Source organism: Xiphophorus couchianus, chromosome 19 (assembly GCF_001444195.1).
Source record: "Xiphophorus couchianus chromosome 19, X_couchianus-1.0, whole genome shotgun sequence".
In the NCBI taxonomy this organism is placed as follows: Eukaryota; Metazoa; Chordata; class Actinopteri; order Cyprinodontiformes; family Poeciliidae; genus Xiphophorus; species Xiphophorus couchianus.
The window spans coordinates 9,281,061-9,307,297 of record NC_040246.1 but is presented as its reverse complement, the minus strand read 5'-3'; the positions used below and the strand labels follow the sequence as shown (position 1 = coordinate 9,307,297).

Below are 26,237 nucleotides of genomic sequence, written 5' to 3'. Positions count from 1 at the left end.
CTCTCGGTCGATATTATCGTATCATTTTAACCCGTAACTATGTCTACAGGTGGATGCATCGATTCAAACCTCTCTCCTGGAGTAAAACTGCACAGTTATCGTTCATTTATCAGTTTATTGTTTAGGAAAAGATGTCAGAGCATGGACACATTTGCATGTGTCGACTCCAGCCCCGGCAGGCTGCAGCTCCCTGAATTCCTGCACTGCGATTGCAGAGCAGAGGGCGTGGTGACCTGTTCACAACCCTTTAAAATGACAGCAGCCCATTCCTCCAGCTTCACTGTAGCCCTCACCATCTTTCTTCTTTCACATCATCATCGTGTCCCCACCCCTTTGCAGGAGGCCGGCTGTGATTGATTGATGCATTCTGGTGTGCGTGCTGACATAAATATTAATCATGTGCCACCTTCAGGCCACTGTCTTACTTAGACTGGCCAAGAAAGGTGCAGCTTTACGGGTTCTTGCTTTCTGCTTGCTGATCTAACAACTATTTTCCTGTTGAGTAAAGATTTAGAGTGACAATAAATTTTTCCTTATGAGCTGTAATGAAGAAGAGCTCGACCTGTCATTAATTTCACGCATTTTATGTGACGGGAAAGGTTGTTTTTTTTTTACCTCTTTTTCTTTTCTTTTTTTTTTAAAGAAAAAGCTTCAGGGTTTTATAGTTTCTCGTTTCTTCTGTGTCTATGTCTGGTTCCTCCAGCCTCGCTGCGGTGCAGGGGAGGGTCAGAGAGGGTTGGTGGGGGGGTGTTGTTGAGGCCCGTGTCTGGGCATCGAGCTGAGGGGGGCGTGACCGCTTGTCTGCTCCGGAGCTCCTAACGAGAGCGTGATTCATGGCACGAGGGGCTCCCATAGGGACGGGATTAGAGGTGCTGCGTCTAACCGCTCCCCAGAGAGAGTAAAAAGATATTTAATCTGCTCACCATGGAGGCAGCCATCGCTGGGCTTTGTGTGTGCGCTGCTGTGGATGTGTCAGCTGGTTGGGGTGGGAATAACCCCCCGACTTTAAATACCTCAGAAGAAAACACAAACTGATCAGTTAAATTCATGTTTTTATTATTATTTTATTTTTAGAAAATGCACGGCAAACTCCCTAAGCTCTGCTATTCCTTTTAAAGAAAGTAATTTTTAAAGGGGTTAAAAAAATAAATCAAGTCAACGATCATTTTGGGATATTGTTCTACAAAAGTATGCTCTGATTATTTCAATAAAAATACATGCAAGATTTCAATGTCTATTTCTTGGCCCCTTGTGTACTTTCATGGGTTTTGAACTGTGACTCCTCTGATTGTAAAGGAAACCAGCAGATTGCATTGGATCGCTGCTACGATGCATTTCCTCATCCTGAGCAAACATTAAGAGGAAACATTCCTGTTGTTGGAAATATATCAAACCCACGAAATGATGGCCACACACTAAGTACTCTTCCCCAAAGTCTACGTTGAAAGTATGCATATAATCAAAAAAAATAAATATCTGACTCTAAAAGCAGCCATAAAAAAACATATTTTCAACAAAAAAAAAACAAGAGCTTCTATGTAGTTGATGAATATAAAAATGGGCTAAACAAGTAGCAAATTCACTCAAGTGGACATCTATAGAAAACTGATTTAGGCAGGATGTCAGTGTTAATACATACATTTTGATTATTTCATAACTGTTGATATATTTCTCTTTTATTATTTCCCTTCTGTTGTGATTGTACTTTACTCCTACATCATGTGAATCAAGCTCGATGATCTGTTGGCGTCTCTTTGCAGAGGCTTCGTCTATGACAGCAAGAACAATCTTCAGATGAGAGGACTGATTGTCCTGCTGCTGTCCAAAGCAGCAGGACCGAGTCATGCAGCCTCAGAGCTCCTCACTAAGGACATGGTCAGCGGCATCTACCCAAGGTAATTCGAGGCTAAAACATAGCAGATGGATGATCTTACTAAATGTTTGCTTGTTTCTAGAAATTGTTCCCCTCACATTTTGAGGGTCTGACATAAAAAATAATCATAATCTTCTTTTACAGGAAGAAACGAGGTTTTTAGAACATTACTAGTGTATAATAAAAAGGACCAGCTGAGCTGTTTCTTTCTTTAGATAAATAGATCACCCACCAGTCTCCCACTCCCAGTCAACAGCAGCTAGTTTGTCACTTCTCTGTGGATGTTTATGCTGCCTGAGAGGAAACTGTGGGCAGTGAACATCTGTGGCATCGCAGTGCAGGGCCTTAAATGCGCTCGGCAGGCAGACCGAGACAGGCGATCCCGCTTTTGCCCCAGTTATGTGGCAGCTTCAGGATAAACAGAGAAATAAGAGTCTGGAGTCAGGTAACTCTGCCTTGTCCGCTGTGGTTATCGTCCACATCAGCTCTGCCTCATCCTCCGGAGACAGTGTGGGCACAGGTAGGATTGGAGAATTTACCATTTATAAAATAAAATAGAGAAAATTAACAAGTATCTGACATTCTGATGAATTCTAACAAAAATACGAATCTCATTTTGAGCCTCATTCACACCATTTATGGAACCAACTCTAAGGAAAATCTACTCTATGCAAAGTGATGTTTGGAGGAGTTGGGATTTCTTTTCACTATCATCCCCTAAAAGTATTTTATTTGAACATTAAGGAGTAATGTGAATATTCCGGTTGTAGCAGTACACAGAAGTCACGGTTCGGTACGTACTCAATTGTTAAAGTCACAATTGGAAACGTTTTCAGTACACTTCAATCAAGTACGTTTACTAATTTGATTTCATAAAAAATGTAAAAAGTGCAAAGTATAAAATTACCTGAAGATTTGGTTGGATTTATTTCAATGAATAAAGTAGCATAAGCAGGCATTGCAAATACCTGGAAAGATGGATGGATTACAAAGCAATGTGACCACATCAAAATGGTCCATATAATGTTAGAAACCTTTCATAAGACTGGAACCTTATTTGAAGATAAAAAATCACCTTGTGACAACCTAGTCTCCCAGCTGTACCTGAATGCAGCATAAGCAGCTGCTGGAAAAATCCCTTCTCATCAACCAACTTATATTTTATATGATGAATGGCGTTTGGGTGGATTGGATGCTACAGATTAACCATTTGGATGTCAGCAGATTTTTCTCCACTATCAGGGATGTTTACATTCACCTAGACTTTTAGCTGAGTTGCTATTCAATTGTGCATATGCTGACATAAAGTTTTGGTTGTACCACCTTTTGTTTTCCTGCAAAACAAACTTAATCTTCCATAACAGAGTTTAGTGATCGCTGGAAGTCCTCTCTGTTTTGTTTTGGTGTCACTTTTTGAAGTTGCTCCACAGAACATTGCATTTAGTTACACAAACCAATCTGTTTCAGCACACAGATGTGCCATAAATCCATGTTACACGGATAAACATACCGGGAGCATTCCTGCAGACATAAACAGTTCCCCAGTTATCCTTCAAACAAACACTAAGTAGGAACAGCATTTGCAAGAAAAAAAACTGTAATGTGATAATGTTGATGTTATCCAGGAAAGTTGATGGCAAGCTCTTCACTCAGTCTTATTAATAATAGCAAACAATAAACAAATAACCATTGTCAGTCCATTTCTGATTGAAATCATAAAAGCAGAGTTCCGGAGCATATTCTGCATACCATCACTGGTTTAATTGTGCTGTTGGGACTAATTATAGAGATACTAAAGATTATCTTGTGTTGTGAGGTCATCATGATGAGAAGCAAGAAAAATTTGAGTTAATATAATGTCAATCAGTATCACAATATTCAACTACCGTATATTCCTTCAATGAAACTCCACTTCAATCGTTTATAGTATAATACAGCTGTATTTTTCACAGCCCTGTATCATAAGATAAAAGTGCGGACAGAGTGGCTTGAAAACCAGCATTTTGAATTTTTGGACCTGTGGTCAGACCACTACACAGATTCCATAAGAATGTTACAACACCAATATTAATTGTGCAGCTTTAAAAAGGACAGACACTTTCACCAGAGAGCATAAAGTTGCATTATTATACTGACACACTTTGCAGCTGCTGTCACTTTCAAGATAATAAATTGACATTTAAAAAGCCTCTCTCAGACGTGACCTGCTGTCCCTTAATTTTATGCTAATTGAGTACATCCTGGTCCTCTCTGCATCAACCCACGGGAGCCTCTCCAAAACATTTTGCAGTAGGTTGCTTCCAATTTGCTGCAGTCTGATTGAAATATGTGGAAATAGGCAATTAAGCAAGAGGAGACTTTAATTTTAAAGGAGCTAAACAGCAACATAGATGTGTTCTTCTGCAATGGACCATCTGCCTGCATTTTCAGCTGCTCTGATATGCAGGAAAAATGCTGTTTAATACTGCAACTCTGACAACAAGCACCAGAGGGGAAAAAAATGTGTTTGATGTGGCTGTTTTCATGGTGTAAGCTTGATGGTTTCTTGGTTTTAAATATCTGACAAAAAGCATACAACCACCCTATGCCCTCTGAGATTTCAATGTTGTATATAAAGGACATAACAAATAAAATTGATAATTATTATTATAAATGCTATTATTTAGAGGAAAGTCAATTATTTTTAATCACTGATAGCATATAATATATTGACTATAACAGGTGTGGTTTCTATAATATTTGTTAACTTTAGGTTGTTTTAGGTGGTTTTATTTTAAATTTAAACCTTCATAAAGTGCTGTGGTGGCGCAGGGGGTTAGCATGCCCCACATTTGGAGGCCTTAGACCCGCGGACGTCGCAGGTTCGACTCCTGGTCCCAACGACCTTTGCCGCATGTCCTCCTTCAAAAATGGCGCCGGCTCAGCTGGCTGCCTGCAGACGCAGCTCCTGTCGTGTGTGTGTTAATCTGTGTATAAAAAATTCTTGCTGTAACTGCGAAATAATTTCCCTGCTGGGATGAATAAAGTAATTCTTCTTCTTAAAGGAAACCAAGCTTTGTTTAGTTGATTGATATCCTATCTGCCCCTGTAGCTAGCTTGCGGCCAGCTACTTAACAGAAGCTCTTAGCTAACCACTTGAAGTTTTAAAACCACATCTCCTTAATATCTGGGGAGTAAGAGATCCATGTATTCTTACTGGAAACTTTCAGAGCAGCCCTTGTTGGTTTAGCATGCACGTGTACCAAATTAACAAAAGTGTAAACTTTAGAAAAGCAGCCCCAACATGAAGCTCATCACCATCACTGAAGTCGGATGTTTGGGATCACTGTTCTGTACTACAGTTATGATGGAGGAAATTTAAAGGTGTACAAAAGCACAAAGGTCAGCGTCTTTTAGCGGCAATAATGTGTAGCTACTATCTAACTCTACATAGTAGCTAATAATTCACCTGAAACAACATCAGCCTGAGTGTAAACATCACTGATAGTGGAGGAAAATCAGCTAAAGTTCAAATCAATTTAACTCTATTGGGTTGGAAGTAGAACCAGATCCTTGTTCACATGATAAGCTGGCTGGTAGACAACTTTGGACTTTAGAGGCAGGAGGTGGAATCGGTCCGACAATCTTCTGATAGCTAAACAACTATTCAAGCCACTGGGCCACAAATGTCCCACGGTAACCAAGGAAAACCTGTTGTAACCTTTTTTCAGCTAACTGACCAACTGTGGGCAGCATCAAATAACTGAGGACCAAAACTACTTCAAAAATCTAATTAAAAAGACTTTTAGCTATAGACACTGCGATGGAAACTTTTTATTTTTGAAAGAACAATTGTGAAATCTTAACATTCCTTCAGGCTGGTAATTAACTCACACCTTATTCTCATAATTAATAACTAACATGGCATGCAAACGGTCACAGAGTAAATATTTGAAAATGTGACTTAGTCAGAAACAAGTGATTAAGCGTGCAGATTCTAGGCCTTAAACATAGATCGAGCTATTACACATATCGAGGTGTGCAGTGTGGTAATGTAATATGAATGTAATGCTTCAGATGACACTCTGAGGTCTGCTTGGGCCTCCTCACATCCACACACACACACACGCCCCCACGCCCACACACACAGGCCAGATGCCAGCATGCGGCTCAGGACAGGCATGTGGGTGTGTGCCAACTGTTTTCCAGAAGTGACTGCTGTGCTCCTGGTGCCTGAAAGGCTTCTTTCTTACTGCAAGCTGGCACATCTGTGTGGTGCAGCCATGTCTGAGCACAAGCATCCTGACTGCTGAGAAACCTCTCCCATCCTGCCTCCCAAAACAAACGGCATCCCGAAGGTGTTCAGACCTGGTTTGGAAGGTGGTGCGTTACCATGCAGTCGCATCACGACACAATCTGGCACACACATCAGATCACTGGTTCCAACACACAGCGTTCGCCCAGTCGTGAGATGGATAGTCCAAACTGAAACACACACACGCCTACACACCCCGACACACACAGCATGATTTGATCACCTCATTTGCACTAGTTTGCTCCCTCTCTGCCTCTGCCTCCACCTCTCCTGGGCTCATTAGCACCTCGGATAATGGCGAGATGGAGGGATTGAGAGGAGTTGAGGTGGGGTGGGTTTTGGGGGGTGATTGAAACCTCCGGGGGAAGGTCTCCTCCCTTCTGACAGGGAGCATTTGTAAAACATTTCCCACTCTGCTGCCTGACACTGATGATTCACCAAAGCACCACCAAGATAAATAGATAGATGGACAGATTGAAACACTTGCCGCTCTCGCAGATTGTCCAACTTGCACCAGCCACACCTTTTAATTTTTTTGTTGTGCGTGTCCAGTGAAAATCACGTCACCAGTCGCATCAAACTGGCCGCCCGATGGACAGGCCAGGTTTTTAAATCGCACACTGGAACTCACTTAGATCCGCAAGTCTGTGTTTGATGCGAGGCAGACTGCAGAGGGAGGAAAATGGAACAGAACAGTCAGGACAAGGGGCGTGGTAAGGGGGCGTTACACCTCAGGAAGATGGCATTGGTTGCTATGCAACTGGGAACCAAAGCTATTTATACATCGGCCCCCTTGTCCCCCTTTTTCCTCCCCAAGCTCCACTGCTGCTGATGAGGGCCGCTAGATTGAAGGGTTTGGATTGTGTGTGCGTGCCGGGTTTCAACTGATGATGCTTTCACTGTGTGGGATTCCTTAGTTTTTTACTTAATTTTGATTAGAAAAACACAACAAGCAAATTGAGGTTACACAGGTGTCATTGAGATCCCTTCGGTTACCATGTAACTCATAATTTTTATTTTCTCTTGAGACATTTTCAATTTTAAAAACCTCAAACCTTTCGAAACTTAATTCCTAAAGCAGAAAACATCAATGACATGCAAATTTTTACAAAAAATATTTGCAGATTTACATATAGGGAGCACTCAAGATAAAAATCACAATTGCATGTTTCTGCCTAATTTTGCTAGAGTAATCAAATCAACACCTGACACACTGACACAGCAGCATGCACTCAGTATTTTCTGTCAACTCTGCATTATTGAAAACAGAAAGTAGTTTACAATGGGAACTAATAGATCAGTGCTAATTATTTAACAAGGAGAACTGGTTTATTTCTTTTCCGCGCAGCTCTCTTAAGGTCCCACCGCATTTCAATCAGTTTCAGGTCTTGAGTTTGACAGGGACGTATAACACCTTAATTATTTTCTGCTCCAGCCGTTCTGTTGTAGATTCTCTGCTGTGTTTGGGATCATTGTCCAGTTTGGACCAAACTCCAGCTGTCAGACAGATGTTTTTTGTAAAATCATGACCTTATAAACTTTTCCAGATTGATGAACAGCAACAGTTGTTTCTGAGAGATCAATGGTGAGGTCTTTTCACATTGTGTCAAAACCCCACTTTATATACTGAAAAATAAATAATTGTTTCATAATATTATTTGAATATCTCAGGATTGTCGAAGTTTATATTAAATATGTAATTGTCCAAATACGTTCCTTTGATGAGGTGTCCCAGTAGTGGTGGCCATTTATCCTGAAAGATTTCTTATCAAAAGTATTTTTGATTTATAGTTGGATTGATAAATTTCAATAATGATGTATAACAAAACTTTGACAGTATTATCAGAAATGTTATTTTTATTATTTTCATCACTATTTGTTTCACAAGAGCTTTAATAAACATCAGAAAATTTAAAAAATACAATTAAATGCAGTTACTGTGTGCATATTAGTAATATAAATCACATTTCTTTCAGTAAGTGGCATCCTGAGTATTTCTATTGAGAATGTTTTTCAACAGCAGTATTTGTGCTTGTGTTGCTATGAATGCTATCAGTCACAGCCACAACTAAAAAAAGGAAGTACTAGTTTTTTAATCCTAATTTTTATCAGTATCACAATAGCACCTCAGTTCATATAGCCACCCCTGTGTCCCAGTTTTTTCAAATGATTGTTGTTTAATTTTCCAAAATCCTTAAAAACCAACAAAGGTGTCCTTATTTTTTAGTTTCTGTCACAGGACGTGGAAGGAAATCCATCTGCAGTGAGAGAGGATTTCTTCTTTAACAAATCCCTACAATCGATCGTTTACATGAGAAACCAGAAGATAAAATGTGCTTATTATGAATATTCGGATGAAATAGTCATTGTAAGGTCGACTTGGAATTAAAGTTGTAAACCTGTACGACCTAAAATCATAATGTTTTGTTCGTCTCATTGTAATAACTCACTCTCCTCTTGAAGTGCAGCTATCACTGATTCACCCCGAGTGCATTCGACTGTCAGTCTGTTAATTTGCTCTTATTTGAGCCCTGAACTTATTAACTCTCTTTGGGGGAACGACGCTGTTGTTGCCGTGCGCCACCAAGCAGCGAAACCGACCAGACAATGGGTGTGATTGAGGGGCAAAATACATGACATTATTGAATTTTAATCACATCTTTTTGACGCAGAGAATGGCAATTACCTGGCTGCGAGTGCGTATATAGGAAGGCGTCGTAGCTTGGAGCAGACGAGCGGCTCATCAGGTTTTCACGGCGGGTGAAAGAAGGTCGTAAGTGGCTATCAGCGCATCCGACCCTGTCTGGATGGATCCCTCCTGTCGCAGCGTGGCGAGCTCCTTCCATATGGAGAGAGGCCTAATTATCCCCCACCAATGACTGAATCAACATTTGATTATATCCTCCCTTAGGCTGTTCTAAAAGACTATTCAAACACCACTGTTGTGTCGTTTTTTTCCCCCCTCTCCTCATAATCAAGAATGGCTGTTATCTGATAATGATAAGTTTAATTTCTTTCTTTATGCAACCCCCTGACACTTTGTGTGGCGAAATCTCTGACATGTCTCTTGGTTTTATGCCTTGGAGGATGAAAAACAGGGATTTTTAACGTTTGTCAGAAAATATTTCTCTGGATCTTGACGTCAACAGTTCTGATCACATTGATGTTTTTTGCTAGTGTAATTTCTACAGAGTATAGGTGAAAAAAAGTGAAACTCATCCGTTACATTTTCACTCCATTAAATATTTTTATTTTCTTAAATATGCTAACAAAAATGATTTTTTTTTTTGTTTCCCAAAAAGCTAAAAAAAAAAAAACAATAAACAAGCTTTTTAATACAGAAAAATCTGATGGGTTTTTGTGCATCTTTTTTCTGGCACATGTTTTATTTTCTCTCAGTTTTCCATTTATAAGCTTGGATAGAGGCTGTGTGAGCAGCCAGCTTCTTTAACAATAACTTTTTGTGGCTTACCCTCTTTGTTGACGCTGTCACTGGCAAACATCAAGTTACAAATCTTCCTAAAAATCATTTAAACTATAACATATAATCTATGAGTTTTTCTACAGGCAAAATATACGTAAATGATTACTGGAAAAGGAGCTGGCTGGTAAAAGATTACTGTATCCAAGCATATTATTGGAAAGTTGAGTGGAAGAAAATATTTTGTCAAAAAGCAATGGTGTTTTTTTTCACATTGAGTTTTCTGAACAGTGGAAGTTTGAGTTTCATCAGCTTTATCTTATCAAAATTAACAGAAAAAATCCTTTGGAATATATCACACTATATGTTATAATTCTGAAAGAGTTTCACTTTTTAGATTTTAATCACTGAAATAAACAATGATAAAGTAAGTGATATAATGCACCTTTATATCAGATGAAAAGGAAGTATTTTAGAGTATTTTTCTCTTGTGCACATTAGAAAAAAGGCATCATATGCTCTTTTTTTGTTGTGAGGCCGTAAACTGCATATTTCAAAAAGTCAAAAAGCTCTTAGTCTGTCAAGTCTCAAGAGATCCTCCTTTAAAAAGCAAGACAAGAAAAGCTGTTTTTTTCCTCTTATTTTTATTTCTTCTCTTTTGTTTGCTTTATAGTCAGAGGAACCTGGCAGAAATCACAGAGCTCATCCACACAGCATTCCTGGTACATCGAGGGATCGTAAATCTGAAGGAGTGGACCGTCTCAGACGGACCGCTGAAGGACATGGAGTTTGGGAACAAGATGGCCGTCCTGAGTGGCGACTTCCTGCTGGCTAACGCTTGTACAGGATTGGCCGAGCTCAACGACACTAAGGTAGACTTTGATAAAGGCAGGAGATTTTCCTGCATGAAAATTAATCTTTGTCCCATTTTGCTCTGCGTTTATCTCTGATACGCTTCCTATTTCCTGCTAAAGATGAACATTCCCACTGTATGATGCTGCCACTGCCATGTTTCACCATGGGGATGGTGTGTTCAGGGTGATGTCCAGTTCGTTTCTGCCTACTGGTGGACATTTATCGCTTATCATTTATCATGATGAATTTCTTATCATGGTAAGAATTTTCATTTATTGTCATGATAAATTCAAATTGTGACAATATTTTCTGTATTGTCAGGATTGTTAGTTTTACTATTTTCTCAGTATTTATTGATACTCAATGAGAGTATCAATAAATAGAAATCAATTTGAAAATAGGATTAAATGTTTTTGTGACTGGCATCCTACAGAAGCGTATTACAGGAATGTTTTTCAAGAGGAGTATTTATGATTGTGTGGCCATAAGTGTAGCATCATACCCGTACAGTTACCCAGAGAAAAAAGCAATAAGTAGTTCTTACTGTTGTTGCCACATCTTTACCAATCACAATATTGTGATAAAACTATAAGTCCATATTGCCCAGCCACTATTTGTACCACACAGATGATGCAAGATGTAAGTTTTGGTCTAATTTGACCAGAATACCTTCTGCCACATGTCAGTTGTCCCCCCTACCTGGCTTGTAGCAATCTGCAAACATAAAATGCTTTTGTGTTGCACAAAAATCATCATAAAAACAGGTATAAATACTTTTGTGATTGGAGTTCTTGAGGAGACCTCCTGGTTCAGTGTTCAGCTTCGTCTTTCAGTGCAGAGGTAATGCTGCTGGTGCGCCACAGGTCGTATCTGCTGCCTTGTTGGTAACGCGTCGCTGATAGATGCTGTCACCACACTCCTCTCTCTGAATGCGGCAGTGAATCAAAATAACCTCCACAGTTATGCTGGCCCTAAGCGGCTTTCATGCTGCCCTTTCTTTCGTGCGCACAGTCTGGCTTTATCTCTGCTCCTCGGCAGCCAAGAAGTGCTTTACCAAACGCACCGTGCAATCAGCATCAGTGGATGAGCCTGCATGAGAAATATAGCAGGATGCAAAAGAACATGTTTTACTTCAGTGTTGAGAATCAGTCTCTGCAGAAATACACAGCAGTGCTTGTTTTTCCTCCCTCAAACAAACCTGCAGGGCTGTTTATGAGCAGTGTGAAAGTAATCTGAAGCAACCGCAGGAAGCATACCCACAGTGGAAGTTTTTAACGGACATCTGATAGCTACCAGTTACTCAGCTTTGAAAAGGTTAGCAAAACGAAATGAACTGAGGGGAAAGCACACCACAGCAGGCACGGGGCTTTGTAATTTCAGGTGATATTTTGATGTTTGTTACACCTCTTAAAGCCTTTCAATTATAAAATTTCACTCCTCTTATCATAATTTTTCAATTCTACGTATGCATCTTGCCTGCTTTGAGGGTTTCTTATGTTGTTGTTGATTCAGAGAAATAACTGATTTCAGGCACAAAAAGGCTTCTAAACTTAAAGGATGCACTAGTAGATATGCAGATATTGTTCCTCTACTGAAAAATATTCTTTTAGACCTCACAGCGCTCCTTATTGCTCAACTTTCCTCATTTGACAGTGTGCTTTCATGGTGAGGTATGCCTTGTTGATAATGAACTGAATCAGAAAGTGAACCTCTTAATTTATTAGTTTATATTTCAAACCTCACCTGTGGTCATGAGATAGGGATAAAAAATAGTTTAGGATGGCTCTGCCTCAGATTAAGAGGCAGACCTAGAACTCCCTACGGGGTCTGTATGTAATACTCATATTCAGTTTGATGTATAAGCATTTGATGTATATAGAAAATTATTAAATTTATCAAAGACAAAAAAAATCTAAATTTCAGCTTTTTATGTTTAATTAAATGTGTTTAATGGCCTTTATCTTTGATTATTTTGAGTTGAGTTTTTGTCCGGCTCATTAATGAGTTTTTTTTATATCCAATCTCAGTCATCATTGCAATATCAGTGTTTGCAATATCGCAATCCCAAAGGACCGTTTGGAAGCAATATGTGGTAGGATGTAATATTTCAAGTTCCACAGATGCAAACTCTGCACTCCAATAATAAATCTGAGCTGTTGGATAGACTTTCACTTCCCTCGATGCCCACGGTTGATATATATAAAAGAGATGTAAGAACATTGTGAAAGAAAAGAGTGGAGATGTTATGCTTTGCTGAAGGACATCTTGCTGCTTATTTTTCCATAAGCTCTAGGTTATTTAAACTCTGTTTTAAAATGAACACAAACTGGTTTTGTTTGATATGCCAAATGAAGGACTAAAATTTCTACATTTAGCGATTTTGAAGCTATTTTCTGAATTCTTGAAGCTAAATTCTTGGTCTAGATCGACGCTTTGATCAGACGAAACACCTTTCAGGCTAGAGGATCAAAATCTCTCCCCTCCCCTCTGGCAGAGCCCAGCACCCCACAGTGAAAACTAATTTCAGCTGCTAATTCTTTTTTCTTTTTATGATCAATATGTCATGCTGAGGGTTGTAAAGTAGATGTAACAATAAATCGAAAGCTGCGCCTTCCTGCTTACCTCCTTTTTAGCACAACAAACCAAAGCAACCACTCCAACTCTCAATCTGTCAAATCCCTCTTGAGCAAGGCAACAAGGTACTTAAACTCTCTGCTTTGGGCAGAGACACACCCTGGTCCTTGAGGAAGCATTACCAGAACCAGGCCTCAAACATAAAGGAGATTCAATTCTAGAGTTAATTCTTCAGATTTTTCTCATAGCATCTCAGCGAGGGTAAGACGCCTCATGATACATTCAGTTGTATCCATCATCACAATATCTGTGTGCAACGTTACTAGCATTAGGTTGAATTCAATGTTAAGGTGTTCCATAGTTCATTTTTAAGTCTCACATTCATGCTTTACATGCCAATACCATATGGCCGTACTTTCACTACCAGGAAGTGATATAAATGTTAGTTATCCGCTTTCTAAAGCTCACAGGAAACAATTTTCATATTGCATCATGTGCAGTGCCTCTTTCTATTATAAGCTGTGACGTACAAGCATTTACGAGTATTTGGACATTGTCATGATCAATTAATTCTGCTTCTAGTTGTAGTTGTGCTGTTCTAACAGAATGAATGTGTATGCTTTTTTTCTGTTTTTTGTGTTATGCTACAAACCAATTTCCCCTGGGATATTATTGCGACAAAGGACAAGATTGAAGAAAATCACAACAAAAATCATAATTGCAATTCAATAATGCTATCACAACCAGTTTGTTTCCCAATATGTTTTAACCCTGGGGGTTAAATTATGCATTTGATGACCGCTGGTTAAGTTACTCTGATATTTTCTGTGTTATGGCCTGAAATACATGATTTTGCTGATCTTGTTTTCATTTGAAATTCATTAGCGGCCAGCTTCATTCAAGAAAACTGTTGCTTTAAAGCTAACAATTTACTCACATTTAGAAAGTATTGCCATCCTTCAAGACTACACTAGGGGAAAAAAAGTTTACAAAGGAAATAAATGAGTTTTATTCTATTTATAGTTGTGATTTCCATCATACAAATTACGTCTCAAGCTTACAGGTGTGTCTGTAAATGGCTGTGACATCTGACAGCGGATCATTATTTGTGGATGAGCCTTCAGCAGCGTCGCTGTCACTCGGAGCGTCGGACTGGACACCTGTCAGTGCTGCCTCCCCAATTATTTCCTGAGTTCTTGGGTCCATTTGCAAAAATGTCACCTCCTCCTGTCCTCCAGTTGTCATTACAGATGTAGGCAGAAGACATTAAAAAAAGAAGAAAACTTCAGGCCAAACGTTTCATGAAACCCATATATAATAATTGAATGTAGGATAAGACGTTAAAGAATAAAACCTGTGAGCTAAAATAAATACATCTATCCATCTATGCTAATCCATCCATCCATTAATCAATCAATCTATCTGTCCATCCATTCATTCATCCATAAATTAATCAATCCATCCATCTAACCATCCTTGGTAAAGTTTACAATTTTCCATCCATCCATCCATCCATCCATCCATCCATCCATCCATCCATTCATCCATCCATCCATCCACCTATCCATGCAAATCTTTACAATTATCCATCCATCCCTCCATCCTAATCATGCGTCTCTTCTTTCCGTCTGTCCTTCCACCTGTTCACCTGTTGCAGAGTTTAGTGCCACATAAACAGCAACATGTGGCTCCAGAAGGAGAGATTTGATGCAGAGATTTCTCCCCAGTGAGAGCTTCTTCCAGTGTTTTCCTAGTCGGAAGTAATACACGTCTTCCTTCCAAAGTATTCCTGGTCTGGCTACAGGTTTCTCATCTCAATGGGGCCTCCTCATTCTTTTTTTTCTCTGCCTTAACAATTGAAATGACAATAAAACAAATAGGAAATGAAATAGGAAAATTATGTGTAAAACAAAAGGTGAAAGGGAGGAGGAGGAAGCAGTGGCTTATCCGGTCCTTCCCTCAGACTGAGCTGAGCTCATTTGAGCTGTTTGTTGGCACGATCTGGTCATACACCAGGGTTGAAATGTTAAATGTCAACTACTTTGTCTTTTAACTGCAGATGAAAACATTTGTCCTGCTTTGTCTTCATGTACAAGACATGGAAATACCTGCAGTCCTCACCCTGCTCACCTGTGTATCATAACTAGCTTGACAATACGGGCTTGAAGTACTGATTTTTAATATCATAATACATACATAATAAAACAAAAACTGTAATAATTTAAGTCCTTTTTCACCATTTCTCCATCCTAATTTTCCAACTTTACTTCATGCCTCCAAACTGCACGGTCAGCCTTTTCATCCCATCAGTTTTTTTGAGCTAAAATCTACAGTATGGATCTAATTTTGTGAGGAATTATAACAGGCTGAATGGTTCTCCTCCTGAGTAAACTTAGACTTTTATATTTATTTCCAGATCTTTTTAGTAAAAAAAAAAAAGATGATGGATGAGCAGATTTGGAAGTGTTTGGGATTTTTTTTCCTCTTTTACACTGAAAATGATGGAGATTATATGTCGTGGCCTTGAGAGGAAACTTATGCTGCTGCTTGTATAAACTGTAAAATAATCTCATCACAGGGCTCCGATTTCTCCCCCCTCTCAATTCTGTCGGCAAAACACGATCTGGCTGGATTTGGGAATGGAGTAAGAGGGAGAGTTAATCTGATACTTTCCACAAAAAAAAAAAAAAAAAACACAGGTCTCTGTCCGCCCCCCTTCCCCAGGCACGCCAGGCAGAGACACCACATCTGGTAATACTGTAGGCACATTGTCCTTCCAAGTCTGGGTAGGAAGCTCGGGTTCCCTCAATATTTTCCCCCGGTGGATACCGTTACCCAAAGGGCGCTGCGAGCCTGACTGAGCAGCCACATCTCTGGAGCTTTCTGATGTACCCAAGGATGTCTGGGATGAACCGATTACTTCATCGGTTCATCCCAGACCGATGAACCGATGTCTGTCTTTTCTACACAGAGTTTGATGTTTTCTCAATGGATCCAGAGGCTGAAAATGTTGTCTTTTTAAATTGACTGCTTGGAGTTGCCTGGTTTCTAGCTTCATGAGCCACAGCTGCTGATTGGCTGGACATGATCTTCTTTTCTTATCAGTGAAGACACAAAACTGTACCAGGCCACACTAACAGCACTCTTAAGGCTGGACGATGTCTCTGAGTGAGGACTAAGTTAGCCATTTTGAGTGTGAGTGAGGTGTGTTTAATTGTTTTCATCTTTTGTTGGTGTCTGGAGCAAAATAGATCAAGTAATATTGCCAAGTTTTTGGAAATTTCAGAGTTTAAAGTTCTACATTTGATTGAGAATGTTGTTTGAATTTAAAAATGTACACTTGTGCCCTAAAATAATTCAACCCCAGCTGCATATGAGGTTTATTGGCCAAAAGTTCAAATTAGCAGCTCTTTCCGATTAACTACTGCACTCTTAAGAAGTATCCAACCCCTTCATGATGAGCATCTTTACTTATAGAGCAGCAGTTTGCTGTTCTGACCTGACCATGATTCAGATGCAGACAGCAGGTTCTGACGGTGTTCCTGAGGAATCTTATCCCGCTTCTCATCGCTAAACGCCTCCAACTCGTTTATATTCTTGGTTTTGGGTGCTGCAACCACTGAATTTCAGCTGAGTTAAAGTCAGGAAACAATGGTGGCCCCTCGAGTATCTACCAGGATGTCCGTGGGATCGTCCAATCAGCGTCACATTTCTGCCCTGGACCTCCTGAATCCTGACTGAATCCATCTTGCTCTCCACATTCTGCAGGTTTGAGGGAGCAAAGCAGTCCCAGAGCATCACTGTGCCACCACCATGCATCATTTTTTATATATTTTTTTCCTGCATGTTTCATTCTTCCTGCTCCAAGCATACCACTGACCCTGAAACCGAAAAAGCTTCAGTTTTGACTCGTTGCTCTGGTGACTATGGGTTGGTAGTGGAAGCATGGAGTCAAAGGAGTACATGGAGTCGGTATTTAAGTGCCTCAGATTGTGAATGTCATGTCTAAAAAATAACAGGCAACTAAATCACTTTTAGACAGCAGATTATCCTGACATTATGAATGTCACTGACTTCTTTAACAGAGTCCTGAATACTGATTTAGTTTTTCATTGTCCTTTTTGGCTTCAGTTTGGCATTCTAGCTTTTTAGGAACCTTATTGTAAAGTCAATGAACTTCGATTGACAGTTTATGCTTTCTGCATTGTACTTACTTTCACTCTATTTTAAGACATTGTTTTTAGGTTTTATCTCCTCTGTATTTGCTATAGAAAAAGAAAAGGAGTGAAAGAAGAACAGAGAAGCTTCTCTGGAAGCTCTCACAGCTTCTCTGCCTTGAATTGGACAGAAAGTTGATCTGGCTCTCACAGATGTACTTTTTGTAAATTTAAAATATAGTGATGAATGGAAGCAGATCTGGGAGTGCTTCATGACATCTCCAGAAGAAACCCCACCCCTCACCCTGTGGTCTGGTAATGAGCAGCTGAGCGGCGCTTCACCTGGCGCCCAGCACACCTCACCTTAGATTAATCCTCCGAACCAGCTGTTCAGGCGCTCCCGATTCAATCACAGGAGAAATTGTGGCTTTAATTGCGAATGTTATGGATGGCATGATTAGCGGATCAGTGTTGATCGACCTCATTTATGTCTACGTTTTAGTTTAATCTCTTCCGTTAGTGATTTATAATGAGGGAGATACTCAGTAGTTCAGATTCCTCTGTGAGTGAATCAAAGATCTCAACTTTGATTCAAACTGTAATCTAAGACAATCATATGCAGACGCTGCTTCTTAGTGAAATCCCTCTAACAAAGCATGAGGTTTGAGCTAAATTAATTAGACGTGCAATACTTTGTAGGCCTTTGATCTAAAGCTTAAAGTAAATCCTGAAAAGATGTTACTAATTGATATTTCTCCTCTGTCTGTAACGTTGGTTGACATCAAGTGTGCCTTAGAACATGTTTGTAAGTCATCTTCTTTAGCGCTCTTAGCTTTTTATTTTCCTTTTTGATGTCTTTATTCATCTCCTCAGTTTCAGTTTTAGAAAGGAGGCGAATCAAGCTGTGATTTACCTTTAGCTGTCCATCCTAGACTTCATGAAATCAACACTTTGTACGAACATTTACCAACCAGAATCAACTCTATGTATATAAGATTTTCTAACATTTTTACAGTGTTTGAAGAATTTATTTATGTTTTTTTTTTTCTGTTTGGCAGATTGTTGAACTGATCTCCAGTGCCATCTCGGATTTAGTCCAAGGAATATATTATGAGAATTACTACAACGTTGAGGTAAATCAGTCACTATTGAGAACATGACATTAAAGAGTTGGTCTAATTGCTGCTTTTAGAAAAGAAAATTCTAAATTTCCAGAAAAAAAAGATGTTTCCACGTTTTAGGTGCATTAAGGTCACAAATCTCGGAGTAGAGCTGTGACTTGAATAAATAGTGAGTCTTTCTCCTTGGTTGGTTCTGACATTAGGTGCTACCAGCTGCCTGTAAATGAGAAAACATCCTGATAAATAATGAATCAAGACGGACTTTCTTGATTCAAATTGACCACACTGCTGTCAGGCTGCAGTGAAATAGATTTCCCTATAATTACTCTGTTTTTAGGTAATGCTCTACATTCACAATGACCTTTCTCTGCCTTGGCCTAAATGTTTTTCCTTTTGTTAAATTTAGTAAAAATGGTAGAAATTATAACAGCACCGTTTTTTTCTGTAAACATGACTTTTAGAGGATTTGTTTTCCCCTCTGTGGTATTCATCTTTTGGCTGCAGGATTTGTGGGAAAAGCCTGAGTGAAATGTCTTGTTTTAATTTGAGGAACTGTGTGTTCGTCTGTGGGAACTTTGAAGCGTCTGCCACTGTTTGCCCCGCAGGACGGTCTCGGCGACGGCATGGACGTGACGCCCTGGGAGGACCAGGCGTTTCTGTCCCACGGGGCACTGCTGGCCAAGAGCTGTCAGGCCGCCATGCAGCTCGCTAAGCACGACAGAGAGGCCCAAAGACTGGCCTACCTCTATGGGAAACATCTATCGCTGGGTCACAAGGCAAGTCTTAGGGAACGAAAACAGTAACCACACAGAATGTTTTATGGAATCCTTTGACTTTGTGTTGGTTTATCAGATTTTTTTTTCCTCTTTACTGAAGAATTTCTGGCGACTTGGAAGGAAAATATTAAGAAATCTGATATCATTGAAGACTTGGACAGAGGTTCTTTAATAAAATAAAAAGAAATCTAATAAAAAATACACATTTAGGTACTGTGCTTTAAGAAAATATTGAACTTTTTCACGTTTTGTCATATACCAACCACCAACTTCAGTGTAGCTTATAGAAAATTTTTATGATATACCAAAACTCAATTCTGGATAATTGTTTGCATTTGTTTTCGTTCCTCTGATTTAATGGCCTGCAAAACCACCATTACCTAAATCTGTAAGGTTGTTATATAGTATCTCTCTACTAGAGTGAACATTGTTCCTATTCTTCCTTGCTAATTACCTCCAGATCAATCAGATTGGCTGTGGACAACAATTTTCAAAGTCTCAATTTGATTTAGATTAGTGACGCACCGATCCGCTTTTTTCACTGAGCTTTAGTATCGGCCGATTCTGATCTGATGCAGAAAAATGCTGAGTTGACTTAAAACGTTTCTTCTTTTTTTCCCAAAGAACAAACATAAATGAACGGAATTAAAAATGTATGTGATAGCTCTGCACCAAAGATGTAAAAATAACACAACTTTAATTTGTTCAGTCAGTGCAATTAGAAGTATAACAGCCAATGTAGATAAATAATAGAGAAACTGAAATTGATAAAAAATAAACTGCAGCGATCCTTTCAAATAGTTCAGAAAGATCAATTAGTAACTCTAAATGTAATGTAAAATAAATAACAAAGCCTTATGTTGCTCAGAGAACAAAAAATAGAATTAGACTGAATATATTTTCCCTTATGGGTCAGGCACATTGTCACTGATTCCCTATCTGGAATTTCTTTCAATTCTAGCACCGATACAGATATTGATATCGGATCTGTGCATCTCTAATTTAAGATAAGAGATAAGATAAGATTTATTGTCATTGTCATCAACAGATTACAACGAGATTGAGATTTGCTCGTCTCGAGTTAAGATGCAAGCTATGTGTATATACATAATATACAAAGATAAAGAAATAAATAGTACAAAATGAGAAATAAATAGACATCAGAAGATGGTTGCAGCGCCTGGAGGTGTCGCAACAGAATTTACATTTATAACAAAGTGGTGTCAAGAGCAGAAGTTCTTATGCCTTTGAATTTAGTGCCATGATTGCCATCGGGTAAAAACAGTTTTTTAGGCGATTTGTCCTGGTTTTTATTGCTCTGTATCTCTTGCCTGATGGCAGCAGCTGGAAGAGACCATGGCCAGGGTGTGAAGAGTCATTTAAAATGTCCAAAACTTTCTTGTGGAGCCTGGAAGTGTAAATCTGTTCCATAGTGGGGAGGGGGCAGCCTATGGTTCTCTCTGCTGCCCTAACAAGATGTGGGCTTTAACTGGACCGTCCTAACAGATAACCAGGCTTCGATTTACACCATTCCATTGCAGCTCTGGTTGTATGTTTAGGGTCTTTCCTTATAAAATTTACTGAGTTTTGTGCTTGTAACATGCAGGGATAAATATGTTTGCTGTGAAACGTAACAAATTTGGTGCAGAAAACTGAATAAATTTTAAATTTGTCTCACTTTCGTTAACACTCCTTTTTTTCTTAGCAAGCTTTATCCCTCCTGTGACAGATGTACGTTTTGTGACTGTGATGAAGTTATATCAAAGCAAAAGACTAAATGAGCTTCCGATCCACATGGAGCAGAAATGTCTGAAAGCATGAGTAATTGGCCCTCCTCTAGTTTCACTGTATCTGTGTTAATCAAATGCTTCAAACTGGAATTGAATTGGCAAGAAACGTTGTAGAAAGAGGACACAGGCAAAAAGATGAAATGCAGAAATTTGGAAGGATGCTCCAAACGGTTGTTTTGTACTGAACCTGAATGTTATTAGGACACAACCTAAATGCAACACAAAGTTTGTGCTTTTTGAGTAGTTTTTGGACGACCTTATGCACAGTGCTGCAGTGGTTTGCCATTTCTTGCCGAGGCTCCCTGCAGCTGCTGATCTGCGGGGCCTCTGCAGCACGCTGGAGTCACAGCATGGTGAACGCTGAAATGAGCTCTTAAAAGGAAGAACTGTCCTCATCAGGACTGTTGCCTCTCACCAAACTGTCCACCCCACTGCTCATTAGCAGGACCTCTCCCAGTGTAAGATAGCCAAATGTCACTTCAACCACTTTTTTTTTTTTTCTTTTTCCTCCAGTGTGACGGTGTAATTGGTAGCCTGAATGTTGCGGAGCAGCATCATTGACTGTTTATGTGTTCCACCTTTGTACAGCTGAACTCTGACCTGCAGCCATTTGTGAAGAGCAGATTGGGAGAGATGACTTCGTTCAGCCTGAGCGCCGCCCCGGTGGTTTTCCACCGTCAGATCGTCGGGAAGGAGAAGTGGCACCAGCAGCTCGAGGAGGTAAAACATGGACAGTCAGTCACACTGTCAGCGGTTCTGGTGATTCTTACCATCTCCTGTAAAAACAAAAAAATTTTTTTAATCAAGACCCAGTTAGGCTGCACAAGTCAGCTGTGATCTCAGTTTGTTTATTTCACAGAGATGAAGCAAAGTGTTAAGTCCAGCTGCTCTAATGCTTCCTAAACCCATTAAGTTTAAATGCAGTGAAGAGAAGCTGCTTGTTTGTGCACTAAAGAGTCAGATTCTGTGGTAAAAATTTTAAACTTTTAATTAGAATTAAATTTGGAAATCAATTTTTGTCACTAAGTCAAAAGGCTTGAAACTTGAGCACCATCACTTTTTATACTTTACTTGTTATTACTGCTGTATGTTCTGGGGTTTTCTGATCTGTATTGTAAGTGTTTACAAAACAAATACATTAAAAATGTCTCAAGAATGCCTCCACCAAAGCATAATTGTACTAACATATTCTATATTGTGCTAAAAATTTACAAATCTTCTGATTTCCTCATCTTTTTGTCAACAGAGTAATTTAAAAGTTGTTTGAACTGTAATTCTGGTTATACATTGAAGGTTTTACTGGATGTGGTAACGTAAAGATAGTGACAACGCTTCAAAATTTACTTAGGAAAGAAATAGAAAGCTTCACTGAAGGGATTTAAAAGCTGGTGAAGAAAATTTCTGGAAACAATTGCGAAATTTGATATATTTTCAAGATGTAGATAAGTGAGATAAATAGAAAAAATAATGGAAAATATTTGTATTTCTAGACTTTGTTACCTTTCCAAAAGTTTCATCTATCGATCCATTTGTTCAACCATTATCTGTTTGTATATTCTACATTTTAACCTAACATTTGCAGAAATATCTGCTGCTATTCCCAGTGTGATATTTAGTAGGAAAATCTTTTAGGAATCCCCAGATTAAATCTGAATCACAAGCAGAGAAGACTCCTAAAGAATAGAAGTTTAAAAAGACACATCTAAATGAAAAACATAACAGCATAAAGCAATATATCACCTCCATAATCAGCTTTAGTCATAGAGAGAAGAGGAGATCTTAATAACTGCCGTGTTTATTAATACATGAGAAAATATCTACTAAACACCAAAGATTTTTTTTTAATAAAAAGAGGAATCACATTTTATGACCTCAAAATGAGCATTTGCAGATCTCCATGTAGCCAGGACAAAAAAATCCCTATTTGAAACCCCCAGTTTATTTTGTCTGAATCTCTCATTTACAAAGCAAAAAGCACCAACGCAGTGGCAGTTTTAACACTTATGAGCAGTCTGCTCTCTGTTTTTAAAGAGATTGCGTCACAATCTAGTAACGATGTTCAGTCCCAACAGAAGTGAAAAAGGGGTTAAAAAAGAGGAAATAACACCTGCATACATCACTGAAGAAAGAAAACTTTTTGCCTTCTAGGCTTTTTTTAATTAATGAAATTTGCAATTTAGTTCAAAACAACCAAAAATCTTCACTAAAATGAACTCTTCTGTTTTGTCTCCAAGGCAAAGACCTTGAGAAACCAGTTGGATTATAGTAAGGTAAGGTGAAGTTTTCAACTATCATGTCTTGTTTTTCAATTTCACCTTTTTCACCTCTTTGAGTATTTCCAGAAACAGTCTGGATGTCTTTTCACTGCAACTCATGTCGAAGTTAGGAAATCGCCTTTCCAAAGTCAACGTGTGAGGCCGGAATGGGACCAAAGCAACAGAGGGGAGGGGTCTGGGGAGCGTTCGGGGGGTGGGGGGTGTTATCTGGTCCCGTCTGAAACCAGAGCTGGACAGATTGGTTACCGAGGCCTATTTGTGGAGGAGACATCGAGGCTCTGAGACAAGAGGTATTGTGAGAGAATCTCCTTCAGCCGAAAAGAGGAGAGAAGTTTTTAAGGGGAACCAAGGAGGGAAGCTAGAGAGGAGAAAACATTAATGTTGTGGATTTACCTAGAAAAATCTGCATGATTTCTATGATGAAATGTAATGTAGAAAGGAAACAGATTTTCTTAAATTGAACCACACTTTGCCTTATTTTTTTGTGTTAAGAAGTGAGAGACACCTTCTGAAGCAAGCTAAAGATTCACCACATTTCTCATTATTCTTGCAGTAATAGTTGAAGGAAGGTACCCTGAAAGCCAGATTGTCCTTACTTAAACAAAGGAAACAAAAGCGGATGTCTTCTTTTCATAAACAGCAGAAGAGTAAAAAAGCAGCCAAAGAAAAACTGTAACAGACCTTGAGTAACCCTGATTTGGACAACAGGACATGTGGGCCTCTCTCTCTCTCTCTTTTTTTTCCCCCTGATACTTTTGGCCCAGAAATGAAAAAATGATGTGTCTCAAAAACTGTGATTCTTTAGAATTCAAATTACTCCTAAAATTATTCAATTATTCTTTGAGTTTTGTCTCCTGTAAATCCAGGCATGAAAGAGACCAATCTATTCGATCAATACTAAGTGTACGCAGTCCGTTATAATACCAGGTTTTTGTTTTGGAGAAGAAAATTTGACTAGGATAAATTATTTATAGGCTTTTTTAGTCTTTTAATTTGAATGTAACATGTACATCATGTACAAATTAGCATATATTTTAAGGGAAAATGTAAATATATAACACAAATCAGTTAAACCATCTTTATTTCAGCATTGGGGCTTCTTTTGGGGCAGTGTTTTGTTGTATTTATCCACTTTTCTCTGCAAACATTGTCTAACTCCGTCATAACACACAAATGGAGGATGCCTCTTCTCCATAGCCGTCTTCAGATTACCCCACAGATTTTCTTTCAGAATTAGTTTTCTCTCATGAAGCCATTCTTTTGTGTTTTTCACATATGCTTGGACTGGAGCAGGTGCATAAAGGTTTTGGGTCATAACTCTCTGGTATCTAAAACTGCTCAGAATTTCACAAACCTTAACAAAACTGCAGTGGTACTCAAAGAAACCAGCCCCAGAAACCAGAGAGTGATGCTGCCACCACCACCATATTCTATCTTTTTGGTTACAAGCTGCGTTATTTCTCTAATTACGGGCCTAATGTTTCGCATTTCATGCCATTCGTTTCCATTCTATTTGTTTTTTAAAGGGAAGGGATTCTGTCCAGCAGTAGTTGCTGGAAGAAACAGGAGCACACTGCTGTGAAGGTAGAGATCTCTGATTGGCTGAAAGTTTAAACTAGTTGCTCACACTTAGAGGATTTTCTCAATGTAAAAAGTTTAGAAAAGCAATATTTACTTTGCTGTGTTTTTAGCTGTCTATTTACATTGATTATCCAGATTATATGACTGGGGTAGATGCGGGCAGATCACCTGCTGCAGAGTTTGTTGCACAGCGCGATATACACTACTATATTCCCAGGTGACTCTGCTGAATATTAATAGCATGAAGATAGGCTGGAGGGTTTTGATGCTGAAAAGACTACGTCTTTCTTTTTCCCAGTTTCTATGAAGAGCTGGACCTTTAATCCAAACAGCAGAGATCAGGGAATAAAAGCATCAGGGAACTGATGCAGAAAGAAACAAAGGTAGCAGGCAGGATAGTACAAAATGCATGTAGAAAGCTAATTTTTTTGAAAAATAAATAAGCAGGCAGGATGTTTTTGAGTTTAGCTCCTACAGTTATTTTTTTTATTTAACTTCTTCTTTCTTAAAGGAAGGCCTACGGGGGTTTTCCACTTCCAGAATTCATGAGGCAAAACGCCCTCAGCAAAAAGATGTCCCAGTGCAGCAGCAGGAACACGCAGCTAGAACCCCCCCCCCCCAAAATACAGACTCTAAGCTGCTGTTAATGCTTATTGAACTTGATGTCTTCCACTTCAACATGTTGGAATGAGGAAATGTGATGTGCAAACTAAGCAGCGTTATTTTGAAGTTAAAAAAAGTATTTCTTACAGAATTCTTTTGGGGATTTTTTTGTCACATTTTAAAGTATCAAATCCCCAAACAAATCTTAATGTTGAACAAAGATAAATACAAACTACGGTTTTCAAATTATAATTCTTATCCAAAGCTACCTGGCCCCAGTGAGAGTATGTATAAAAACATGGAACAGTGAACTTTCCCAGCAATGGAGGGTCGACCAAAATTACTCCAAGAGTGCAGCAATGATTATCTCAGCAGGTCAATAGAAAACACCAGAACAACAGCTAAGGCCTCCCCTACCTCATTAAAGGTCAATATTCATGATTTAACAACATGAAAGAGAAACGGGATCCAAGGCAAAGTTCCAATGTGAAAACCATGACTGACTGAAAAAAAACAGTAAAGGCTGTCTAAAATATCTAACATTCAATGTTACCATTAGGTGTAAGTGGAACTTAAGGTGTGGATCCTGTTACATGTAATGTAAAGCTAAGGCAGCATTTCAGAAAAAGAGCATTATACTTACAAGCGTGGTGGTGGTGTGGTGGGCTGGGGCTGCTTTGCCTCTTCAGGACCTGAATGACTTGCAGTAATTTATAGATTCATTTCCTAGAGCGTCCTGGAGGAGAGTCTCCAACAATCAGATTGTGACCTTAAGCTCAACAGCATTCCAACACAGCACACCACAAGCCAATCTCTAAATGGCTCAAAAAACAAATGAGAGTTTTGAAGTGGCGTAGTCAAAGTCTGGGTCTAAATCTTATTGAGTCGCCATCATTTATGCTTGAAGACCTCTCTA

At 39.1% G+C, this 26,237-nt stretch overlaps 1 protein-coding gene across 2 annotated transcripts in view; it reads left to right on the top strand.

Moving 5' to 3' along the window:
• pdss2 (prenyl (decaprenyl) diphosphate synthase, subunit 2) overlaps nt 1-26,237 on the top strand; it is a 34,063-nt gene that overhangs the window by 6,000 nt on the left and 1,826 nt on the right. The window contains exons 2-7 of one of the 2 annotated variants that reach the window (XM_028001032.1): nt 1,761-1,895; nt 10,262-10,460; nt 18,233-18,307; nt 18,901-19,071; nt 21,450-21,581; nt 23,096-23,131. In XM_028001032.1, the coding sequence (XP_027856833.1) occupies nt 1,761-1,895; nt 10,262-10,460; nt 18,233-18,307; nt 18,901-19,071; nt 21,450-21,581; nt 23,096-23,131 (748 nt within the window). The remainder of the gene's footprint in view (nt 1-1,760; nt 1,896-10,261; nt 10,461-18,232; nt 18,308-18,900; nt 19,072-21,449; nt 21,582-23,095; nt 23,132-26,237) is intronic. The other variant, XM_028001033.1, reaches the window with a different exon arrangement.